The sequence below is a fragment of the Trichoplax adhaerens genome, genomic scaffold, assembly GCF_000150275.1.
Source record: "Trichoplax adhaerens TRIADscaffold_26 genomic scaffold, whole genome shotgun sequence".
Lineage (NCBI taxonomy): Eukaryota > Metazoa > Placozoa > Uniplacotomia > Trichoplacea > Trichoplacidae > Trichoplax > Trichoplax adhaerens.
Window position 1 is genome coordinate 59,036 of NW_002060967.1, and position 22,830 is coordinate 81,865.

Genomic DNA, 22,830 nt, shown 5'->3' on the forward strand with positions numbered 1-22,830 from the left:
GAATTAGATTGAATGACAAAAATATTAATTTCATTCCGTAATTAAGGACTGTAATCAGTATATTCACATAACATAATTGACAACTTCAGTTCACCCTTAATTAAGAGGGTAGAAGTTAGTTTTTAATCGATTTTGTCTTTGGCTACATTATAGAACTTTGCGCTGAACGTGATATTTACTTATCTAGAGTATTACAAAGCCTAATCTTTACCGCTCCTTAACTGACCCAGCAAGAGAATATTTACCATGATATTATTCACATACCGTAGAATGCAGTATTTAGGATGATAGTATTTATGTTTCAATACTGAGGCTATCATTACTTTACAGCTTTTGATGATCTATTTAAAGCTTTGATCGACGAAAAGTAAACGGAGAAAAAATTTATCATGCCTACCAATCCGACGCTCCATCTTCAAGAATCATCGCAGCTTAGCGAGCATTCTCATTCGAATAATCCTCTAGCCATGCCTGTAAACATACGCACTGTCTCCATCATCATTGGCAGCATTATTTTAATCATCGGCTTGATTAGTGTGACATTAGGTTGCGTACCATATGTATTTCTTGAAATTCGTCATGATCCTAACGTTGCAACAGCAATTAATATTTGGGCTGGAGCAATGGTAAGTACAAAATACTGATCATTTCAAAGTTTTTAGAATAATTAGCAATAATTTTATAAAGTCCAGGATTACCTTTTATGCATTTTTGACGCATATTGCAAGGGGTAGAAATTCGGTATAAAGAATACGATTCTAAGTCAAGTGATGATTATTTGCAACCACTGCATTAAGAGGAAATATATAGTATTTAAATAATTAACTGGATTATTATTTAATGGCAATCATTTTCACTTTTGCATCAGTTCCTTTATGTTCTGGACGATATAATAATTAACCATGTAGTGTAATAGCGCCTTTATTCCATGATTGGTATAGATCGGTAATACTAAGAATTCTTCAATTGTTGCAATTTTGATGGTAGTAAAGAGTACACTCATCTTAAATTCGCAATACCATGAAAGCATTTTGTTAGATGGTTGACTCAAAATTTAGAAATTTGTAAAAATCACTTATTATAATTGATCAGAAGGAATTCTCCAACTCTATCTATAGCACTGACAAATGGATAGGAACGAATTTGCTACTAGCTTATATTTAATCTAAATATCGACATTGATTATAAAATATTGTAGTAACTGTGTCCAGGTTCAAATAGTCTAAAACTTTTACCTATGTATTCACATTTTAGTATATTATTTGTGGGAGCTTAGCCATTGTTAACCATTGCCAAAGGATTAATCATCGCTTGGTAAGAACATTTCTTTATTTCTATTGCTGATTGATTTTACTAAATTAACAACGTCTTTAGGTATAATGTTCTATTCCAATTTTGTATCTGTAATTGCCACTTCAGTTATATTTTGTGGCAATGAATTATCATAATCAAATTGCAAGTGTAGTTTTGTTTGCTATTTTTCAATATCAATCACCACCAATGCCAATAAATGATATTAATCAAGTTAGCTTTAGAAGATTGTAAAAGTTTAAAAATTTAAAATAAAGGCTACTGTTGGCTAATTTGTTTCTTAATAAAGAACACATAATCGCACTTGCACTACAAATTGCGGTTGTAAATTTGAAATTAGGCTAATGATAATGTATTCGATACAAAAATGTAGCCGATACTAACATGTGCTAGCTATATATTAACTACTAGTAAAGATCAGTTTTAATTTCAAGAAATTTATAATCTATGAAGGATTGAAAAGTAAAAATGATAGATTATATCGCGATGCATAGTATAATTATCCATTCTTAGAAAGATTAAAATTTTTACTAAGAAAATAAGCACAACCACTGATATATTTTCCATTTTGGATTTTGCAGACCATTTCCTGCTTTACCTTTATGATTGTAAGCATATATTCATGATAAAATTGGATTGAAATACAACGTATCATTATGAATACAATTGCTTCACTAAAGCGCTCTAAAAGTTCTTAATCTCATTGATTCAATACCAATACAGTAGATTGATATTGAAAGCGTTTTCTCGAATTTGAATTTAAATTAAGTATTCCATTTTCTACGAGTAAATGGTTAATGAAATTTTCTTTTGTTGATTGTGCAGACAATTTCCTATTTTTCCTTTTCGGTTATTTCTTTAGTGGTTTCTATGATTCAAGCAGCTCTTTCCTTAACAACTATCATTCAAGTCTATCATGTTAACGGATTCTATTGGTATTCCATTCTGTCTCTGTCAGTAGCCGTGCTCTGCTTTTCATTTTCTGTATCGATGATGGTGATTCTTTTACGAAATATTTACTGTAAACTACCAATACCAGTAAGTACCTTTCACTGCTAAAATATGCAATTGGTTGAGAAAGTTGGCAAAATAATTGAGAATAGCTTGAAGAATCAACCTAAGATTCATTTCAATGATACAGAATACATAATGTTATATACTGTACTATATCTATATCTATGCATAATATTGTTTTTACCGATTACGATTTTGGGGGGGGGGAACATTTTCCGTTTGGAATTGACTGGCGGAACAGTAATACTATGTGCTCCATAATAGCGAATTAAAGCAAATTATAATTGAAGAAGTTAAAAAAATTGATGGGTTATCTGACTTTAAATATTGCTTAAATACGTGTCGAATTACGAAATAACTATACAGTAGTAGCATATAGTCTATGACGAATGTTTCTTTGGATGATTTCTAGATGCAGGATCGTGGAAGCAATCAAGCTCGAAGACGTCAACTTCGCTTTCAACCAGGTTTGAGATTGATAAGTTTATTAGCGTTATTCTACACATAAATAGTACTTTTGCGGCTTTGAATTAATCCTGTGTGTCAATTTTAGAAAACTAAATTGTAATTAAACATTTGCATAGCAAACGCAAAGTAATGAACCATTAAGTTGATAATGATATTACTTTACATGAACGTTGTATAGTGCCGATTGTTAATCAGCGTCAATTTTGCAATCTACTCAATTTGTGCTTCCACAACGATAGCTATTTCTCCTTTATTTCTAGAGCAGCAGTAGCGATCAATTTGCATATAGAAAAACATAGCCACATCTTATATAACTAATCACTAATCGTTTGTATAGCAGTATCCGAAATTAGGAATTTGAAGGCGATAAACAGTTGTTCAGTAACTTGAGAGAATGTATAAAAGAGTCGTGCAATGCAACATCCATTGTACAAAAAATATTCCGGTTCCTACAGTCCATGCTTGCTTGATAATTATAATCATCTTATTAACTTAACGTAGGAATGAACTTCATTATTGACTCAAAAATTGTAGTTAACCCCTTGGAGAATATTTCCATGGGTAATTTTTGCTTTGATGATTCATTGACAATTACTTTATTGATATTAGAGGCTGGAAGACGACCTAAAGTCCGTTTTTCAGAACCTGAAACAGCGCTTAGCAATCAATCTTCGCTGCCATTGAAGTGATTGCATGTAAAGAAGCTTCTAAAATGCCTACCCTGGCTGTACAACTATTTGTATTCCTGTTTAGACTTGCAGATTCTATTCTCGTTGAAAAAGCTTAGCAAGGGAAGCCCACAATCGAAACCGTTAATGGAGCGTTTGCTTCTATTAGTACGAGGCTGAATAGGATGACAAATTTACTTTTACAAGTTTCTATATCCTAAATTGATTTGCTTTATTTTGACAAATCATAAGAAAAGAAGCAACGCACTCATTGTCCTAGGATATTTTTCTATATGATTATAGTCATATACGGATACTGCCGAGAGTTGGTTGTTCTTCATTTTTCTATAAGAATTTGATATGACTCTCGTATTGGCAAAATTTGTTATAACAAAATGTGTACTCGTTGAAATGGATAGTATACTGACGATCCATCATTTCATATCATCTGATTTATGAATGTATTTATTGAATGATTGTTTTTGATGTTCTCACTTTATGGCACGGCGTATAAAACTTGGCTGTAATATTACTGGTAAAATAAAATTGGATCGCAAAATTCCAATTTTTGGAATTTGCGAAAAGTAGCTGGGATCCATTTATACTAAGAATACTGGAATTGTTCAAATTTTACGATAATTTACTTTTGTATTCATGCAAGCTATGATGCTTATATTCTCAGGCACGCAGCTATGCCTAAAAATGATGGTAACTCTCCAATATTGCAAACCACCGCTCTCTTACCTAGTTTTTGTTATAAGCGAATGGAGATGTTGAACGACCAGAGCGAATGGCTTTCGTTCATGCAATAAGCTCCAAGATGGTTGACACTCGGTAGAAAATGCATTTAAGTATAGCGCATCTAGACAGGCAAATTGTAAATCTCGGATAGAATATTTTACATTGACCGTTTTATTTGCCCCTTTTACTGTCTTGTTCTTCAACTATAGTGCAACATTAGGCGACGATAGCAATAATGCCTATGCTATGGAAATGAGTATCATCGTTGGCTACCTTCTCCTCATACTGAACTATGCCATCTAACATTGATAATTGATTAATTCACTGTCAATATGTGATGCTTACAGAAAGGGAAGTTGAGTGAATTTGGAAATGTCTAGTTTGACTTTGGTAGAATTGATTTTCGCATTGGTCAATATCATAGGCGTGTGTATGTCAATATAAGTAAGAACAGTATTTTTACCAATAAAATATATACGTAGAATTCATGTTGGAGTTGAAGAATTGAGTTTGGAATGGGTATTTCATATTTCCAGATTGACGCTAAGCACTTTTAAGGCAGTCAGAATCTTTTTAAAGTGTTTTTTTTCATCAGTAACGTAAAGACTCTATGACTTTGTTCTAGCCACAAGTGACAAAAATGAAAGCAAGTGTACGAGAGTTCATTCTATCGGTAGAAACTGGCAAATCACTACAGTAGTAAGAAAATACTATTCTAATTGTAGTTAGTCTCCATGTCCTTGGAGAAGTTGGGTTTTGCTTTGGAACCGTGGATCTTTCAGAGCCAATTGTTGATCCGATCAATACGCCATGTGCACTAAAGCGCTATGGAATAGCAATGTCTATCTGTGCGATCTATATTTATGAAAGGATTTGGCTGGATTGCATTAGGACAGTGCGTATTTCAGAGGCTATTCTTGATCCAATCATGACGCCATGTTGACTAAAGCGCAAATGAATGGCGATATCAGTACTCAGTCCAGCACGCTCAATAAGGAAAAAAATGGAATAGTTGTACAAGTATTGACTAGTATAGAGTAAAATTATATCAACGGATAGCGTATGAGCTATGTATTTGCAGGATGTAGTTGAATTTCAGTTTTATACAACATCCACGACGACATATCGTTATAATCGTCCACTTTTGGACAGTCCTATTATTTTATTTTGGACCAGCTGAGAGTGGGCAATGTTTTCTTATTTTTTTGTACCAAAATTGGCTGCCTTTGATTACCCGCGTGTTACGATGGGTAAGCTTGTCCTAATTATTGAGTAATATTAAATATTGTTTGTGTGGATTGACGTTTTATTAATTATCATTTCTTCCTATAACCTGTTTCATCTTTACATCGGTACGCCTGCTACAGTAGCATGATGCCTTCATTAGAGTCTTTCAAAAGGTCCATTTTACACAACTTGTTCTTCCTGGCGATGTACCTGCAGACTGCAATTTTGATTTCTTTCTTGGCCAATCGGAATCTTTCTTTTTCCAGCTGCAAGATTTATTTTACGCAACTTATTCTTCCTGGCGATGTACCTGCAGACTGCAATTTTGATTTCTTTCTTGGCCAATCGGAATCTTTCTTTTTCCAGCTGCAAGATTTATTTTACGCAACTTGTTCTTCCTGGCGATGTACCTGCAGAGTGCAATTTTGATTTCTTTCATGGCCGATCGGAATCTTTTTTTTTCCAGCTGCAAGGTCCATTTTACACACACAACCTGTTCTTCCTGGCGATGTACCTGCAGACCGCAAGTTTGATTTCTTGACGATCGGAATCTTTTTTTTCCAGTTCCAAGGTTTATTTTATGCAACTTGTTCTTTCTGGCAATGTACCTGCAGACCGCAATTTGGATTTGTTGACGATCGGAATCTTTTTTTTCCAGTTGCAAGATCCATTTTATGCAATTTGTTCTTTCTGGCGATGTACCTGCAGACCGCAATTTGGATTTGTTGATGATCGGAATCTTTTTTTTCCAGTTGCAAGATCCATTTTATGCAACTTGTTCTTTCTGGCGATGTACCTGCAGACTGCAATTTGGATTTCTTTCATGGCCAATCGGAATCTTTTTTTTCCAGCTGCAAGGTTTATTTTACGCAACTTGTTCTTCCTGGCGATGTACCTGCAGACTGCAATTTGGATTTGTTGACGATCGGAATCTTTTTTTTCCAGTTGCAAGATCCATTTTATGCAATTTGTTCTTTCTGGCGATGTACCTGCAGACCGCAATTTGGATTTGTTGATGATCGGAATCTTTTTTTTCCAGTTGCAAGATCCATTTTATGCAACTTGTTCTTTCTGGCGATGTACCTGCAGACCGCAATTTGGATTTGTTGACGATCGGAATGGTTTTTTTTCCAGTTGGATAATGCTTACTGCGCAGCCGTCCAGCACTGTCCAACCATGGAAAGTGCTGGACTGCCGATAGAGGTAGGGTACAGTATTGGACATGCAGTACTGTATGGGATGGCGTAGAGTCCTGTCGACTGAGTGGCTAGGCGTATGGGTTGGTCATTCTTGGCCAGCATTTCATTCAATCAATTTCATTTTGCATGTCCATGGCGAGAAGAACCGACTGGCTGCTGCTGCTGCTGCAACAGAGGCAATGATGGCGTCCATGTTATCCATGCGATGAGGAGGAGTAGTTGTTGTCGCTGTTGAACTAAGATTGAATTTATTGGCTTGTGTAGTAGGAAACAGTTGGAGTTTCTTTTCCACCGGTTGAGGAGTGGTTGGCATTGGGGTCTAGGACAACGATGTAGAAAAGAAGTCAAGAAGAAAGGAGATACGACTTGTCTTGATTGCTTTGACTTTGGTCTACCTTGCTATTGAGAAGTTGCAATAACGTTAGTCTTCAAAGTCTTGTCCATGTTGTTTGCTTTTGGTCGACCAAGTCAGTAAAGGAAACAAGTGAAGGTGTGATCACGACCTTGGGTGGCCCCAAAATCAATTCGCTGGTGTTAGGCAATCCCTGTCGATCTGCGGCGCCTTTCTTGCCTGTCGCTGTCTTATCCCTTCCACCGCCTGTTTATCGTCGACTTGCAACATTCTTCCATCAAGGAGAAGACATCGATGCTGAATGAGGTAGTAGCACCTTGGCTAGCAGGTACATTACTAGTAATCTACCGCGTCATCATGTTCCACTTTGCATCATATGTGTACTGGCTAACATCGATTCTACTCATCCATTGAAATAGAATTTGAAAACTACTTCCTTTCCATGTATGTCGTTCAAATCTTGCACTGAATGGCTATCAATTGCTTTACTTGTCGTCGTCGGCGGCCTCTAACATGGTTTATCACCATCATAGTCATTATGCCATTACTATCCATTTATTTTTGTGCTATCTATTTGACTGGATTGCACGTTATCCAATTGAAAGGTAAGTTGACAATATTTCATAGGTTGATGTCAATTTGAAAAGGGAGCAATGGGTTATCCTTGTCCATGGTAGTGTGGCAGTCAATACTACAAGACTAACAGAGTAATGCTATGCTACAATCCTCTATGATAGCAGTCATAAATACAATCAATTCTTCATCAATTTGATCATGCTGGATAGGCAATTGCTTATTGCTAAAGTTCTCCATCAATACGAGTCGTTGAACATTGTCAATTCAGCCATGACAATCGAGATCCGAAAAACAGTCTAGCCGTGCAATATTGTTGTCGATAAATACGATCCCTATCATGAAAACATTACAGATGCTCAATTCATCCATTTTATTCTTGCTATTTAGAAACAGGATTGACCACCTTAACATCTTCTTTTCATCACTTAAATTGATTTTTGTTTGAAGATAAGGCATCATCTGTACTGTAGATTTTGAACCATGATCTTAAAAATCAAATCATAACACTTGCCTTGATCGGCATACTACTCTCATCTTAGCTTCATCTACTTCGTCAGATAGCTAATTAATTCGTAAGCAGGAACGTGGATGACATTAACACATTGACAGCTGCCTTCCATCAGGATAGTCTACTATAATGTAATTAAATAGGATACTGGATTAGTATTTACGCAACACCTGCAGTCTTTGTTGCCATCATCAACTCAGATCACTCAAGTCTCAAGACGATGTCAACTAATAATTAATGAAAGAAGCAGCATGGATAGCCATAGATGAAGAATCTCATGCATGATAAAGACAACTATTTAAAAGGATAATCAAAATTTAGCCTCAGGTTATGACATGCAAGTCTTGAAAAGATTGAAATAATTATAATATCATTATTCATTTTAGCTTTCAGCTTAATTTTGATCCTAAACGGTCGATCGCAGATTATTCTTCCTCATTTATCATCAGACCGCATAGTTTACTTGCTATTACTTGATTATAAAGTAAATATTGAACAGAATAAGCTAATCCTAGTCCACTATTGCAGTAGAATTATAGTAATCCGGCATCATAGACTAGAATCGAGATATATTAATATCCTAATACTACTTCAATGACAGATTTGAGTTATTAGATCGACTTTAAAAAATCTGACGACCATATATCATATTACTTTTATCAGTCGTTCAATAGTTCAATAATGTGATTGTACTAATCAATTTAGATTCGTCCCGTTCTCCATTCTTTTTTGTCTTCTTCATCTGTTACCACATCAACTATAATAATGATGACAACATGATGCAGTGGTCTAGAAACAAATACGCCTTCACCACATTCATGTTTTCATTATTTTCATTGACTGTCGTGTGTTCATCCTGAAAAATGAGATAATAGTGCTTTAATAGTAATTCTATTTTGCTTGATATTAGATGAAGCCCAATTTCCCTAATAATTTTACTCGTAGTATGATCCAATACGGTGTATTCAATACAATAACGAACTTGAAGATTATCCTAATTGCAGCAGATCAGTAGAAATAGCCCCTGTAACAACGTAGAATGTAAACTGATTAAGTTAACTTTTTCGTCGCCATTAGGCTTCCTTTTACTTGTATTGTATGTACAGTAGCTACACCATTGCAAGACTATATTTCTCCTTGACTTATTTATTCACCGTAATTCTATTAGTATTACGGATAATGCTGCTTTGCTAATTAATTTATCTGACGTAATACCTCTTAGCTTGATACTAATGTTAATTTAAATTCCTATCCCTTCTGAGAGGATACTGCACCATCATTGTTAGTATAGATTGTGGATATTGAAGCAAACTCACAACCTACAACCTCAATTTTACACGCGTATTATTATATTCTACTTATATCTGAAGAAATTACCCGTCACTTTAATGTTTATCCAAGTTCTTATGGGGCGGTCACTTTTGTGGCGAATAATAAATTGGTAGTCTTACATAAAATGGGATGAAATAGTCAGTGTCGTAGAAAGAATTCCGTCAATGAAATCAGTTGTGTATGCTACAATCTTAAGGATGCAATCTTAAATAGACACTTTATCCGATAAAGTTATCTCGATTGTAAATGCAATAATTTATAATATTACCAAGTATGAAAGAAACTTATAAATCAACTGAGACATGATGTAAAGAAATTGGATGCCACAATCAAAACAAATATAATATTAAATATTAATTCTATTACAGCTGATGCATCTAATAGCAGAATGCACTTTATGGAGGATGCGATCGATCATAATAGCAATAAAGATAATATTAACAAACATCAAGATTTAACAAATGCGGATTCAAATCGGCAGTCTATGGGCGCCAATGATGTTATGGCCTCTGATTATAACCATCCATACGGCGAGATTCGTTCATGCGAGGTAAATATAGACCTTAAATTTATAGTGAAACGAATTGTCATATTACCAAATTTGCTGTAGCTGTTCAGATTTCTATTGAGCTAGGTCTGGGCATGGTACAAAATGATGATGCTTTATAGCCATATACGGCAATGCCATAGTTCTTCTAATCTCCACCAGGCTTTTAATTCACTGACGAAACTATTCATTAACTATTCAATTTCGATGTTGTAATTTTGGATCTACGTAATACTTTTCAATTCTGTGTATTCATGGGAATTGAAGTGATTGTTTTCAATCGAACCTTAATAGGTTATTCATGTGGCCATAGTGGTGGGTGGCTATGATGCTAGTCGTGATGTTATAACTTTAATAAAGTCTGTATTATTTTACCGAAATCATCCACTGCATTTTCACTTTATTGCTGATCCTTCTGCGCAGAACATTCTGTCCAAGCACTTTTTTACTTGGCAATTACACCATGGTTAGCCAAATTTTTAAATGCAACAACTAAAGCGTAACTAAACTCTTTGCGACTTATTATTATTCCTGTAAAGATGAACGACACAGCTGTATCAGTTCTTAAGGTTACTAACAAGGAATTTTTCTTCTTTATGATCACACAGTTGATATTAGCTTTTACAACTTGCAAAGTATCAAGGTAAGACAAGGATTGCTTGAATCGATCATTAATTTCATCCGCATCAATTTTGTATGAAGTGCATGGTTGTTACCTATTAAACAGTTTCTAGTAAGAATGATCAATAATCTTTTCACTACATTTACAGAAAGAGATTGCTTGGATACCTAATCGACATTATTCCGGCATTTATGGACTAATGAAATTAATATTAATTACAATATTACCCAATAGTCTAAAGCGGGTACGAAATAACTATATGAATTTCTCTTATTTAGCTTTTAAGATAAGTATTTGATGTTACAGTATCACCCTATTGACCTTCAAATTAATTATCGCAAATTTAGGTAATCGTACTAGATACAGATCTTACTTTCAATGCCGATATTGCTGATTTATGGTACTATTTTCGCTACTTAACAAAGGATAAGGTAAAAGACTAACGTTGTAATCACTATTACGCATATATCAACAACTTAATACATTTTATCGCAAATAAAAGGTATCGTTAATATTTTAATAGTTGCTGCTATTTATAAATGCTGAAACTAGATTTTAGGCCTAGTTGAAAATCAAAGTGATTGGTACTTAGGCAAACTATGGAAGAATCACACACCCTGGCCAGCATTGGTACGTATTATACTTGATATGCATAGTGCCAGTGACTACTCAACCAAATTTCTCCGCTACCTGCTTTACTCAAGGAAATTTTTGTTGAATAGTCGATAGAGCATTCGAATACACAGTTATGTGCGTTTTAGATTGTTCGCTAAATCAATGATACTTGCTTGGTATTGTACAACTTATGTTACGACCACATTGTAAGGTAATTGTGTTAAACGGCGATTTTAAAATTAATTAATAAATGAACGAATGGCTGGTTACTTAGGGTCGTGGTTTTAATACTGGCGTTATGTTAATCAATCTAAGCAAACTGCGACAGAATAACTGGAACTATATCTGGAAGGAAGTGACCGAAAAACAATTGAAGACTTTAACTTACACGACCTTAGCAGATCAAGATATTATCAATGCTGTAATTAAATCGTATCCGAAGTTAGTGTACAGGTTACCGTGTAGCTGGAATATTCAATTAAGTGATAACACTCGCAGCCAGGTAAAGTTTGTTCATAATATGTATTATAATGCAAATTCGTAGGCAAAAAGTTTCAGTCACTTAATAGTACACTACTTCAGCTCTAAGTGTCATTGTTATACATTGTATTACCTTTTTAGGCCTATATCAATAAGCTAATGCAAGTCTTTATCACTGTCTAGTTGTAAATTATTGAAATAAATTAAATAATATATAAATTACCGGTACGTAAATTGTTGCAATTTTTACACTCCGTTACGGCAGACATGTTATAAGAAATCATCAGAAATAAAGGTAGCCTAATAACGTTATTGAACGATTAACGATTTTAAATATTAAATAGCTGCGATAGATATATTTTTATCTTCTTTTTGATTTAATATAGCCCACAATAATGTAAAATCTTATTGACTTTAGATTATACACTGGAATTCACCAAAAAAGATAAATGTCAGAAATAAACATATTCAATATTTTCGAAACATTTATCAGACTTTTATTGAATTAGATGGAAATTTGCTAAGGTAAGCAAACTTTGTTTTGTAGCAACTGATTCCATTAATTATTTGCTTTATAAACATATTTATATATATTATACTTAAATATTAATATGTATTAAACTTTGTGATATTAATGTCATACTGTATAGACGTGAACTAATTGGTTGTGAGAAATCCAATCTAAAGCCGACTTCGGTTAGAACTCGTAATATGCACGTACAACTAAAAATTGTATCAAACGATAATTTATGGTAACTGATCTGTATGCCTTCTATTAGCCGATAAACATAAAGAAGAGTGACCCTTGCTATCAATTTAGAGTTGAAGCCTACATCTCACACAGAATTCATCCATACTTATTAGATTACAAGTATCAACCGGTTAGCATCGCGTTCTGTATTGTTCCAGATTGCTAGTATCAACAATTACTGTTTCACTGTTACTGATTTTAATAGGTCTTCAGACGTATTAGAATTCCAAGTCATCTATTATTAATATGTTAAATTCTAGAATGACAATTACGATGTTACTCTTGTAACTCATTTATCAATTGACCGTTTACAAATGTTGGACGGCTTAGCTAAACATTGGACTGGTATGACATTACCTTATGAACTAATTTATGTAATATATAAAACATAAATGCACGGCCGGATGCATAGTAACGCCATTTTTTCATTTACTAGGTCCAATGAGTATAGCTCTTTATGTAACAGACCGTGACGTTCCTAGCATACGCAGTTTTATCCAACATTCTAACAATTTGTCCAATCGAAAAAATATAGGATATCATATCGTTTATATCCAAGGAGTAAGTATACTTGCATAAATGGAAGCTTCAGATTGTACTGTTTGTATCTTCATATACTATAGGATGAATACCCGTTTAGATTCTTATTTACTAATTGATGAAGGAAATTATCTATAAAAATTATTGTACTGATATGTAGTAAATATTTTAGGACTGCTACCCAGTGAATAAATTGCGAAATATCGCCCTTGATTATATAACCACTGATTATGTTTTCTTACTCGATATCGATTTCCTTCCAAGTCATAACTCATATCAGTACTTGAGGTACTATTTTGGTCTTCATTTTAAGGAAGCATTAAGATTTTCTAGTAAATTTAGTAAATTAACTTTTTCCTGCTTTAATAGAGATTTTCTGTCGCTGCAACATAATTTTAATAAGGCTGCCTTAATCGTACCAGCCTTTGAAACACAACGCTATCGTGTCAATTTTCCAGAGTCGAAAGAAAGGCTGATAGCACTACTAAATAAGCAAGAATTATTTACTTTTAGATATCATCTTTACACTAAAGCTCATTCTCCAACTAACTATACGAAATGGCAGACAGCAAACGAAACGTATCAGGTATGCACTTTATTATAATCGGAATGATAACAGTTAGTGGTGGCAATAATTTTCAGCGTGGTTAACTATCTCGTATTATTAAATAATCATTATCTCTGCCGGAAAATGCTTCAAATGTAATCTTAAAAATTTCTGTCTACACATAGTAAATACAAGAGTCATTATTTTCGTTCTACTGTACCGTACATTGTATGGTCAATAAATTATCTTAGCGGTTCCGTCAATCACTTTGCATCTATTGAAGAGCCTTACATTTAAGATGAATGTTTATGAGTCGGAATAAATCTTAACGTCTACTATGTAGCTTTGCTCAGTATTTACTGAACTATTACTCGATAAAAATTTTAAAATTATCCATTGTGAGTATTACCGGAACGTTCATATACAAAATCTTTATTCGACTATAGGTACAATGGCAGGAAAATTTTGAGCCATATATTGTAGTTACGAAAAATGTAGCCCGATACGATGAACGCTTTATCGGCTTTGGATGGAATAAAGTATCGCATATTATGGAACTACACGCTCGAGGCTATCGATTTCTAGTCTTGCCGAATGTCTTTATCATTCACATGCCTCATAGCCCATCGAGAGATATAACAAAATTTAGGTCAAGCAAAGTTTACCGGAGTTGTCTTAAGCGCATAAAAGAAGAATTCAAGTCCGAACTATTAAAGAATTTTCCTCACATAAAAACTTAATTCAGCGTAGACCTTATATAAATGTATTTGTTAGACCGATTTTATTATCATGATTATAGTTAAATTTCCGTACTATTCAGCCGTAAATGACTACAAGATGTCCAAAAAAGTTCATCTTCGTCAACTTTAGATCCTAAAGAATTCAATTTTTGAATGCTTTGTGTGGAAGTAACTACGTATTTGTAACTTAGAATGTACGAAAAATATTGTGATATGCAATATCGCATGAACAAAAGTTATGTTTATAGCAGCGACTTTCCAGTGGAAAGAAAGGGGTTATTTACTATATTTATATTACTATTTCGCTTACGATAAATGTATCAATTTTCGAAATGTCTACCGCAGACAATAGGAGAAAATCTATTAAACATCCTATAAGTTAATTTACATTAAAATGCGCGGCGACTGCTGCGACTAAATCAGCTTTCTTTCCTTGGCACTTGATGTCAGCGGTTTTACAAAATGCCTTCAAGTCGTTTACCGTTAATTTTGATAACTATTGAAATAGGTAATATCAATAGAAGTGCATAAGCATTTTCCCTTGTAATCATTAAATTATACGTAAATAGTGGATTGACTATCTATTATAGATCGAATATGTACGGGTACATACCAGCCCTTTCTGCGCGTATTCTTTGACGTCGATTTCGCTAGTTTCTTGCTTTACTTTCTTAGCTGTTCCTCCGGTTGCGCTTGTGGTCTGAGGGTGACCAAAGTATAGGATAACATTATATCATCCTCAAAATTACCGAGTATATTACAGCAGCCATAGTAGCATGAATTACCTTTCTTTTCGTTGCTCCTTTAAGGCCGGCACTAGCGTCATAGCCCTCAGGAAAAGTAAGCTCGATAAAATCATTTATATGATGTCCTGCACGCTTATCGATGTTTTCAGCATCAGGTTCTGTCATCATTTGCCCAAAATTGTATTAATAGAAATTATATCAATACAATACATATAAATAAACATACAATATTTAAAAGTCAACCTCTTTAGATTATAATATATCAACCTATTCTACCGTACCTGTATAATCAATAAATTCTTCAGGCACATCGCGATCGAGAGCTAAAGCCTCTAAATTAGAATAATGCTTTTGCAGGGCTAAAAATAGAGTTAGAATTTTTAACGGTACCTCAGAGAATTGCAGTAATCGTCCATTATTATTTTTAGCAATGTTAAGCAGAAACGCAATGAATGTAAACTACCTGGATTTTCGAATTTATCTGGATTATACTGAAAAGTCAATGATTTCACGATATCTTTAGCTTTGTCCACTTGCTCATTCATTGCTAAAAGGGATTCAATAATTAATGAAATTGTAAATTTATAACATATATTTCGTCTGGGATCCACTAAATTATAAATCATACGTGCAGGTGTCTCTTCATATTTAAGTTGCCGGAAATCTTCAGCGTATGGTAAAAATACCACGTTAAATCCAGGTGGTACAACCTGAACTTTATGTTCATCCAATACTTCCTTCTGAGGTACTAAAGCAACAAATTTTGGACCAGAAGCAAAGCGGGGTACAAATTTGCAAATTGCAACAACATCGCGAGCAAGTGTACGCTCCAAAAGTGCTGAAACTAATCGAGTACTACCAGATATCACCTAATTGTGTTCAAAGTTATAAAATCATCCTTGATTGCTATCTCCTAATACAGTATTGCTTATTGATTAATTATACTTAAAATCTCTGCTTACACTTTCATCTGGATAAATGAAATATGATGGGCGGACATGGTAATGACGCTTAACACAATTTTTCGGTTTAAATCCCATTAATGTTAATCCTAGTAAAACAGATACGCGTATACTGTTTTCATGACTGGTTTATTAATACTAACACATGTATAAATGCGGTACAAGGAAAAAAATTAGAAAATGATCGTTAATTTTATTTCACCATTTTTTCCAAAATTTTTAATTTCACCAACTTCTTCCTTCTCGAATATTACCTAGAATTATAACGGTAAATAATTGAAATGTACAACTGAAAAGTAAACAATAAATATCCTGAGGGGATCATGCTAACAGCACTAATTCTATCAATGATACCCTTTCACCGCCAAAGGTCTGATAATATTTAATATCGGCAGCCATTAGCTCAGATCCAGTATCCTACAATTATCGGTATTTGAAATTTCAGTAATACTAACGTTCAATACGACGTTGAAATATGCTTACAGTCCATCTTATTATAAAATTCAAATTGTACATGTATCAGCGAACCTCACAAATGTGCTTGGTTACAGTTTTAACGACTTGGTTAGTTTTAGAATCTAATTGAACATAGCTCGGCCTTGAAGTTGGTCGGCATAGACTGAAGCTGGTAAATAAAATTTAGATATTTATTAATAATTAATTGATATAAATTGTCTAAATACTCACTTTCTAACTACCAACGATTCTACTGTAGTAGTTATAATTCGAAAACTTACATAGTTACGCCTACTTCCAAATCTTGCCCCAAATTAAGAGGTATCTTCATTAGTGATCGCTTCTTGTGGTCTTTAGCTCGGACCCTAAATAGTTAGAATTTCGCTATATCAATTATGAAATATTTTCAAATTATAATTACTATAATTGCTAATAATATACTCACAACTATTACTATTAAAACGTCTATGTTTAAGACAAATAAACATTGATTTAGTTTTGAAAATTGTCTTTGGAGATCAAATTTTGTACCTGATCAAAAGCTCGTCGAATTTTCCAGAAGCATCAGGTACAGCACCAACATCTTCATCTTCAGGAATTGTAATAATATCCTATAACCCAGACCATGAAAAACAGTAAATAATTTTGCAATAGTATAACTTAGACCAGAGCAAAAGTAACTTTCTACCTGATAGAATTTAGTAATATCGAAGATGTTATTAGCTGACTGAATATGCATTAATTCAATTTCTATCCCAATATCGTTTAAATCCTATTTTATCAAAAAACATATGAAATTCCATTATGTTATATATGAATCTTGTCCATACCATGCTACTTTAGCGGATTTATAATGTAGTTAGTGGATAGATTATTTATACCTTTGCTTTCGTTTGTGCCAGCCTCTAAATTGGTAACGGTGTCAAAACGTTAGTACTAGTAAAAACCCTTCAAAATGTAATATTGTGCCGATATTGAAGCTACAAAAATCTAAATTCGAACATCGATAAATTTCTATTCTTAATACTTTGTGTAAGCATCTGTAGTAATAATCATACCTTTAGTGATAGATTTCCTTCGTGTGGATCGTCGTTATTCGTAAATAACATTATACGTTTGTGGCCTATCTTTTGCTGGCTAAATCAATGGATTCAATATACTCAAGGTCAATCATCCCCATGAATGACAAATTGAAATTGATAACTCATTGATATTCTGAGAGTAATTACCTATTAGAAAACATGTGAGAGCATGTCCATAAGGCATCATTCATGGAAAAGTCATCATTATGTCCATAATTTTCTACAAAATCGGTACCGTCTTCGTCTATAACCAGATAACACAAAATGTACTATTCAATTCCAATATTATTATTTACTCTCGATATAGTCTAACATACCATAATACTGTACGTAGCTGTGAATGACGCGAAGTAGATTTTAAAGTAAGCAACTAGTGAGATCATTGTGTTTTGTCCCTAAACGAACTCTTTACAATTACTGAATTAAAACAAATATCATTGAATGGGTAATTTAAAGTAGTTTCTAGATGACAGTATTATCATGATTATAAAAGTGCAAATATCAAATATTACTGCAATATCGCAGAGTTATTTGTCACAACTGCACAAGAGAGTATTTAGCGAATTATATTAATCAATCATAAGTTAATTTTAATGTATGAAATGGATAGTTCGGATTATTTGTTGAGACTATTACCTGCTAACATTGTATCTAATTCCAAAATTCTCTGAGCATCTGGTGAATCTAATTCCTAACAAAAATTCTCATCGTTAATTAACAATTGTTATTGGAGTTCATAAGTTACTCGACATTAGTAGCAGAATGAAATCAATCAATATGTGTATACTCGTATAGTGCAAACAGATTAAATACGAAAATTGCGTTTATATTTATTTAATAGCATACTTGCAAGACGTGTATGTGCTTGAAGTCTGACGGATTACCGGATTTATCCTATTGTGTCAAGTACGAATTAAAAAATGAGTAAAAGTGAAGTTAAGTATATTCATTTACGAATAATAGCAAACAGCTTTAACTATATGCAACTGCAAGTGTATACAGGAAGTAGTATGAAACTGGCCAGCTATTACCGGCTTTGGCTGCAACATATATGTATATAAATTGATTTATATTCACGTAACTTAACCCGCATATTATAGTACACACCCAATATATTCAGTAGCATTGCGTCATCTTTAGCAGTTAATCATATTCAACGATATTGTAGTGTTTATGTATCTTGCTATAGCTACTTAAGAGTAAGTTGTAATTGCTTTGTAAAGTTCAAAGTAATAGATGCGTTGACGAGATCAAAACTACACGTAATATCAGAGATAAGCATGGTGCTAATTGTAAACTAACCGTTCCGAAGAAAACGATTCCAACCAAATCTTTATCACTACTGACAATTTTATTCATGAGAACACTTCTAGTACACTTGAGGAAAATAATAAACCAGTTTAGGGATTAGTCAAGGACAATTAATCAATGGAACATATCCAGATGTTACAAGCACAAGTGTTGCTCAGTCATAAAAATTGCTGTCTTAGAAGCACTTGGTAGTATAAGTGTTTAGGTATTGCATCTTGCATCATGAGCATTGTAATATTCAATTTCAATTTAGGGAAGTTGAACTCAATGTTGCGAGGTAGATCCAATTATTTTATATTTACCAAGTTGACGTTGACTAACCTTGATGCTCAATTGGAATGGCGTTAAATCGTTACCACCGCTAAGTCGGAACATTGGCATGCTGCAGTCGATTAGCATAATTAAGCTATCTTTATTTGCCCAACGTATCTGTTAGGGTTTTGAAGAGAGTCAACTGTATTATACACGTCAAAATAACAACAATAATATTTTTATACAGCAAATTAATCCATTCGATGTAGTATTTGCGTATAATACATTGGGTAGACATCATGCAAATATAGATTGTACAGTAAATCGGATATCGCATATACTGTACCTATGTACAATAACTGTCGTAGGTTGTGATTGGTATCATCATAGAGGTTAGTCTTTATTGACCTCTATGGTAAGAGCTCGGTAATGCTAGTATAGTAGAGATAGGCAAATACTCATTCAATGTGATCCAAAATGATCGAAATTTGCTGAATTGAATTTGCATACATAAGTGTGCTACCACAGACTGCTATTCATATCAATATACGAATACGTTATAGAGATTGCAAATGGTTAAAATTTTTGCCCCGTACAGATACAAATCGTCTATGACTACTGTGACAGTACCTCCTGATCAGCAGCCACGTCTTGACCATCTTCTTCTTCTGCAGTAAACATATCACTTCCTCCCCACATCCATGCTGAACCTTCGCTAAACGTTGTCATCGTATCTCCAATGGCTTCTATGACAATTCAATTTCCCTATAAGCATTGATAACATTAGTTTGGTTCTATTTTTCTCCTTTTCCCCTTCTGCAAATGATGAGCATCCATGGTTCAATGATACGCTCCAACTACTTTACAGTGTGTAAGACTTTCAAAAAGCTTGCCAATCCATCACAACACCACTAAAAACAGTGAAATCAAGTTGCAAACCCTATCCAAAGTTCAACAATATTAATAGCTTACCTTCAACTGCTTAAAATGAATCAATTTATGACTTGATTTAGGAAATACTACTACCAATAAAATCAATTTTGCAATCAATTTTTCTTTGAATCTTCTTTGGACAGTGAAAATGGCAAAGCTTGCGTCTACCTGAGCTCGCTGGTGGGTGATGCCACTTGCATCTCAACTGCACTTGGCATGACACTGACAGTGGTGTAACGCCTGACAGTTCAGTACTGTAGTGAGTCATAGACAAGTACAGTCTTGTCTCTCTAATATCTATTTTTAGATGTTGTCGATTTTAAGCGACTGCACTGCGCAGACGCGTTTCTTCTCGCCTAACCATCCACTTCTACAGTTCTACCAGGGGATGACTACCTTTTAGTCAACCATTTTCCCCCTCTTCTTTATAGAGGGGAAAATGGTTGACTAATCCCTGCTTCTACTAACAGTCGTCTACAGTAGTACTCCTCATGACTCCTCATGCAAGAAACAATATGTGGTTAACCCACAGCCTTTCCCAATCAAAACCATGCCAGTTCAGTCAAGCTCTAGGAACATGACTTTTTTTTATTGGCTATTCGATTGAGGAAGTGAATCCCTACGTGTGCTATCATTTTTTGGACAACAGGGACGTGCTTCTGTTCGGTAAATCCTACTCTACTGAACCATCAACTTTGTGGTAGTACATGTTATGCTTCTATTGAGCGTACGGTAACTGCAAAATGCATGGGGAAGAGTTGGAAAATATGAAATCTCAACTGCAATTTAATTGCTGTACAGTACACCGATTTGCAAATTTCCCCGCCCAGATGCTATACTGTACTATAGATCGTCCAACATTTGTTTATATAAGCATGATGACGATAAACAATTGCTATCCATGACCATCAACTACCGCACTGTACTAGAAAATACTACTTAATTAGTAGCGTTTAGCAGTTCATGGCTGTATCGTGAACAGCTAGTCGACGACTAGACGGACTAGCTGAAGATCTGTAGTTCTGTACTGTCCAACTTTGATCATTCAACAACGTCCACAATGACCATCAACTACCGTACTAGAAAGTACTACTTAATTAGTAGCGTTTAGCAGTTCATGGCTGTATCGTGAGCAGCTAGTCGACGACTAGACGGACTAGCTGAAGATCTGTAGTTCTGTACTGTCCAACTTTGATCATTCAACAACGTCCACAATGACCATCAACTACCGTACTAGAAAGTACTACTTTACAGTACAGTAGTAGCGTTTAGTAGTTCATGGCTGTATCGTGAGCAGCTAGTCGACGACTAGACGGACTAGCTGAAGATCTGTAGTTCTGTACTGTCCAACTTTGATCATTCAACAACGTCCACAATGACCATCAACTACCGTACTAGAAAGTACTACTTAATTACAGTATAGTAGTAGCGTTTAGTAGTTCATGGCTGTATCGTGAGCAGCTAGTCGACGACTAGCTGAAGATCTGTACTGTCCAACTTTGATCATTCAACAACATCCGCAATGGCACAGACCGATGAAGGAGCCTTGGTTCTTGTGACTGGTGCGTCAGGATTTATTGCAACACATGTCGTACTGCAATTGCAACAACAAGGTTACCGTGTTCGCGGTTCTGTGCGAAGTTTAACGAACGAGAAAAAAGTAAAGCCGTTAAAAGAGCTTTGTCCTAATGCCAAGTTTCCGTTGCAACTTATCGAAGCTGACTTATTAGTCGAAGAAACTTGGCACGCTGCTGTCCAAGATTGTAAGTATGTCATGCATGTTGCATCGCCACTCCCATTAGGGAAGCCTAGAAATGAAGAAGAAGAACTCATTAAACCTGCTGTGAACGGTACATTAAATGTGCTTAAAGCTTGTGCTAAAGCTGGATGTGTGAAACGCGTCGTTATGACAAGCACTGTCGGGGCAATTATAGGAGGTATGAACGGCGAGAATGGACGAGTCTATAATGAAAAGGATTGGGCCGATATTGAAACTACCGAGCCCTATTGTAAGAGTAAAACGCTAGCTGAAAAAGCTGCTTGGGAATTTATAGAAAATTGCTCCGATAATGAGAAATTTGAGTTTTGCACCATCAATCCTTGTGTTACCGTGGGGCCTGTGCTACATAATACTCCATTTTTATCCATGCAAACCGCACTGAAATTATTCGATGGGTCTATGCCGGTATTGCCTAACTTCAACTTTCCACTGTGTGATGTTCGAGATGTAGCAGCAGCTCATCTTAAAGCTATGATTGTACCTGAAGCTGTTGGCCAGCGTCACATCATCTACAATTCCAATATGTGGTATAAGGATATCTCGCTGCTTTATGTACGGGAATTTGGTCCTTATGGTTATAAATTTCCTACCATGGTCGCTCCTAAATTTGTATTATGGCTTGCAAGTCTTTTCGATCCGACATTGAAATTAATTATACCATTTTTGAATATTACCACTATCTTTGATAACACCCGTATGAAGGAGGTGTTAAATGTTCCACCGCGAGATATTAGTCAAGCAATAATTGATTTAGGCTACTCATTAATTGAGCGAGACGTTGTCAAGAAGACACCCGGTTACACGGGACGGCCAGCTTGTTCAAAACCTGATGACAACCCTACATCATTATAACCTAATTGTGTAGTAACTGATTATTTCAGTGTTTTGTATTATATTTATTTGAAATCATTTAGACAATAATTATTAGCGAGTCTTTTACGATAACTACTACTTAACTACTTTACTCCCATAACATGACACAAAATAGTCGTTCTATACAACGGATTTATAGGATGTATAGTATACGCATGTTGACTACTGTATAAATGCTTGACAATATAATTAAATTG

General features: G+C 34.6%; 4 protein-coding genes across 4 annotated transcripts; 3 read left to right on the plus strand and 1 right to left on the minus strand.

Annotated features, from left to right (window-relative positions):
- Positions 1–389: 389 nt before the first annotated feature.
- On the plus strand, positions 390–3,482 carry TRIADDRAFT_61624 (uncharacterized protein; the record flags this gene model as incomplete). Its single annotated transcript, XM_002117562.1, has 4 exons — positions 390–626; positions 1,255–1,314; positions 2,738–2,792; positions 3,295–3,482. The coding sequence occupies 4 exons, from the start codon at positions 390–392 to the stop codon at positions 3,480–3,482; spliced, it is 540 nt and encodes a 179-aa protein (XP_002117598.1).
- A 6,758-nt stretch (positions 3,483–10,240) lies between these two features.
- Positions 10,241–14,238, plus strand: TRIADDRAFT_32796 (uncharacterized protein; the record flags this gene model as incomplete). The annotated part of the gene is made up of 15 exons (XM_002117563.1): positions 10,241–10,409; positions 10,552–10,586; positions 10,714–10,809; positions 10,913–10,996; positions 11,118–11,195; positions 11,455–11,682; positions 11,926–11,955; positions 12,079–12,185; positions 12,311–12,412; positions 12,460–12,541; positions 12,672–12,756; positions 12,848–12,972; positions 13,124–13,250; positions 13,323–13,537; positions 13,945–14,238. Coding segments are annotated over 15 exons (1,857 nt in total), but the record flags the coding sequence as incomplete, so codon positions are not given.
- Positions 14,239–14,617: 379 nt separating this feature from the next.
- Positions 14,618–19,776, minus strand: TRIADDRAFT_61626 (uncharacterized protein; the record flags this gene model as incomplete). Its single annotated transcript, XM_002117604.1, has 21 exons — positions 14,618–14,734; positions 14,852–14,938; positions 15,024–15,142; positions 15,266–15,343; positions 15,448–15,531; positions 15,613–15,853; positions 15,947–16,035; positions 16,149–16,200; positions 16,301–16,363; positions 16,475–16,571; positions 16,684–16,767; positions 16,934–17,013; positions 17,091–17,174; positions 17,284–17,307; positions 17,461–17,539; positions 17,632–17,728; positions 18,121–18,175; positions 18,331–18,378; positions 18,787–18,861; positions 19,117–19,224; positions 19,678–19,776. The coding sequence occupies 21 exons, from the start codon at positions 19,774–19,776 to the stop codon at positions 14,618–14,620; spliced, it is 1,860 nt and encodes a 619-aa protein (XP_002117640.1).
- Positions 19,777–21,502: 1,726 nt separating this feature from the next.
- TRIADDRAFT_32781 (uncharacterized protein) lies at positions 21,503–22,612 on the plus strand (the record flags this gene model as incomplete). Its single annotated transcript, XM_002117564.1, has 1 exon — positions 21,503–22,612. The coding sequence occupies one exon, from the start codon at positions 21,503–21,505 to the stop codon at positions 22,610–22,612; it is 1,110 nt and encodes a 369-aa protein (XP_002117600.1).
- Positions 22,613–22,830: the final 218 nt, after the last annotated feature.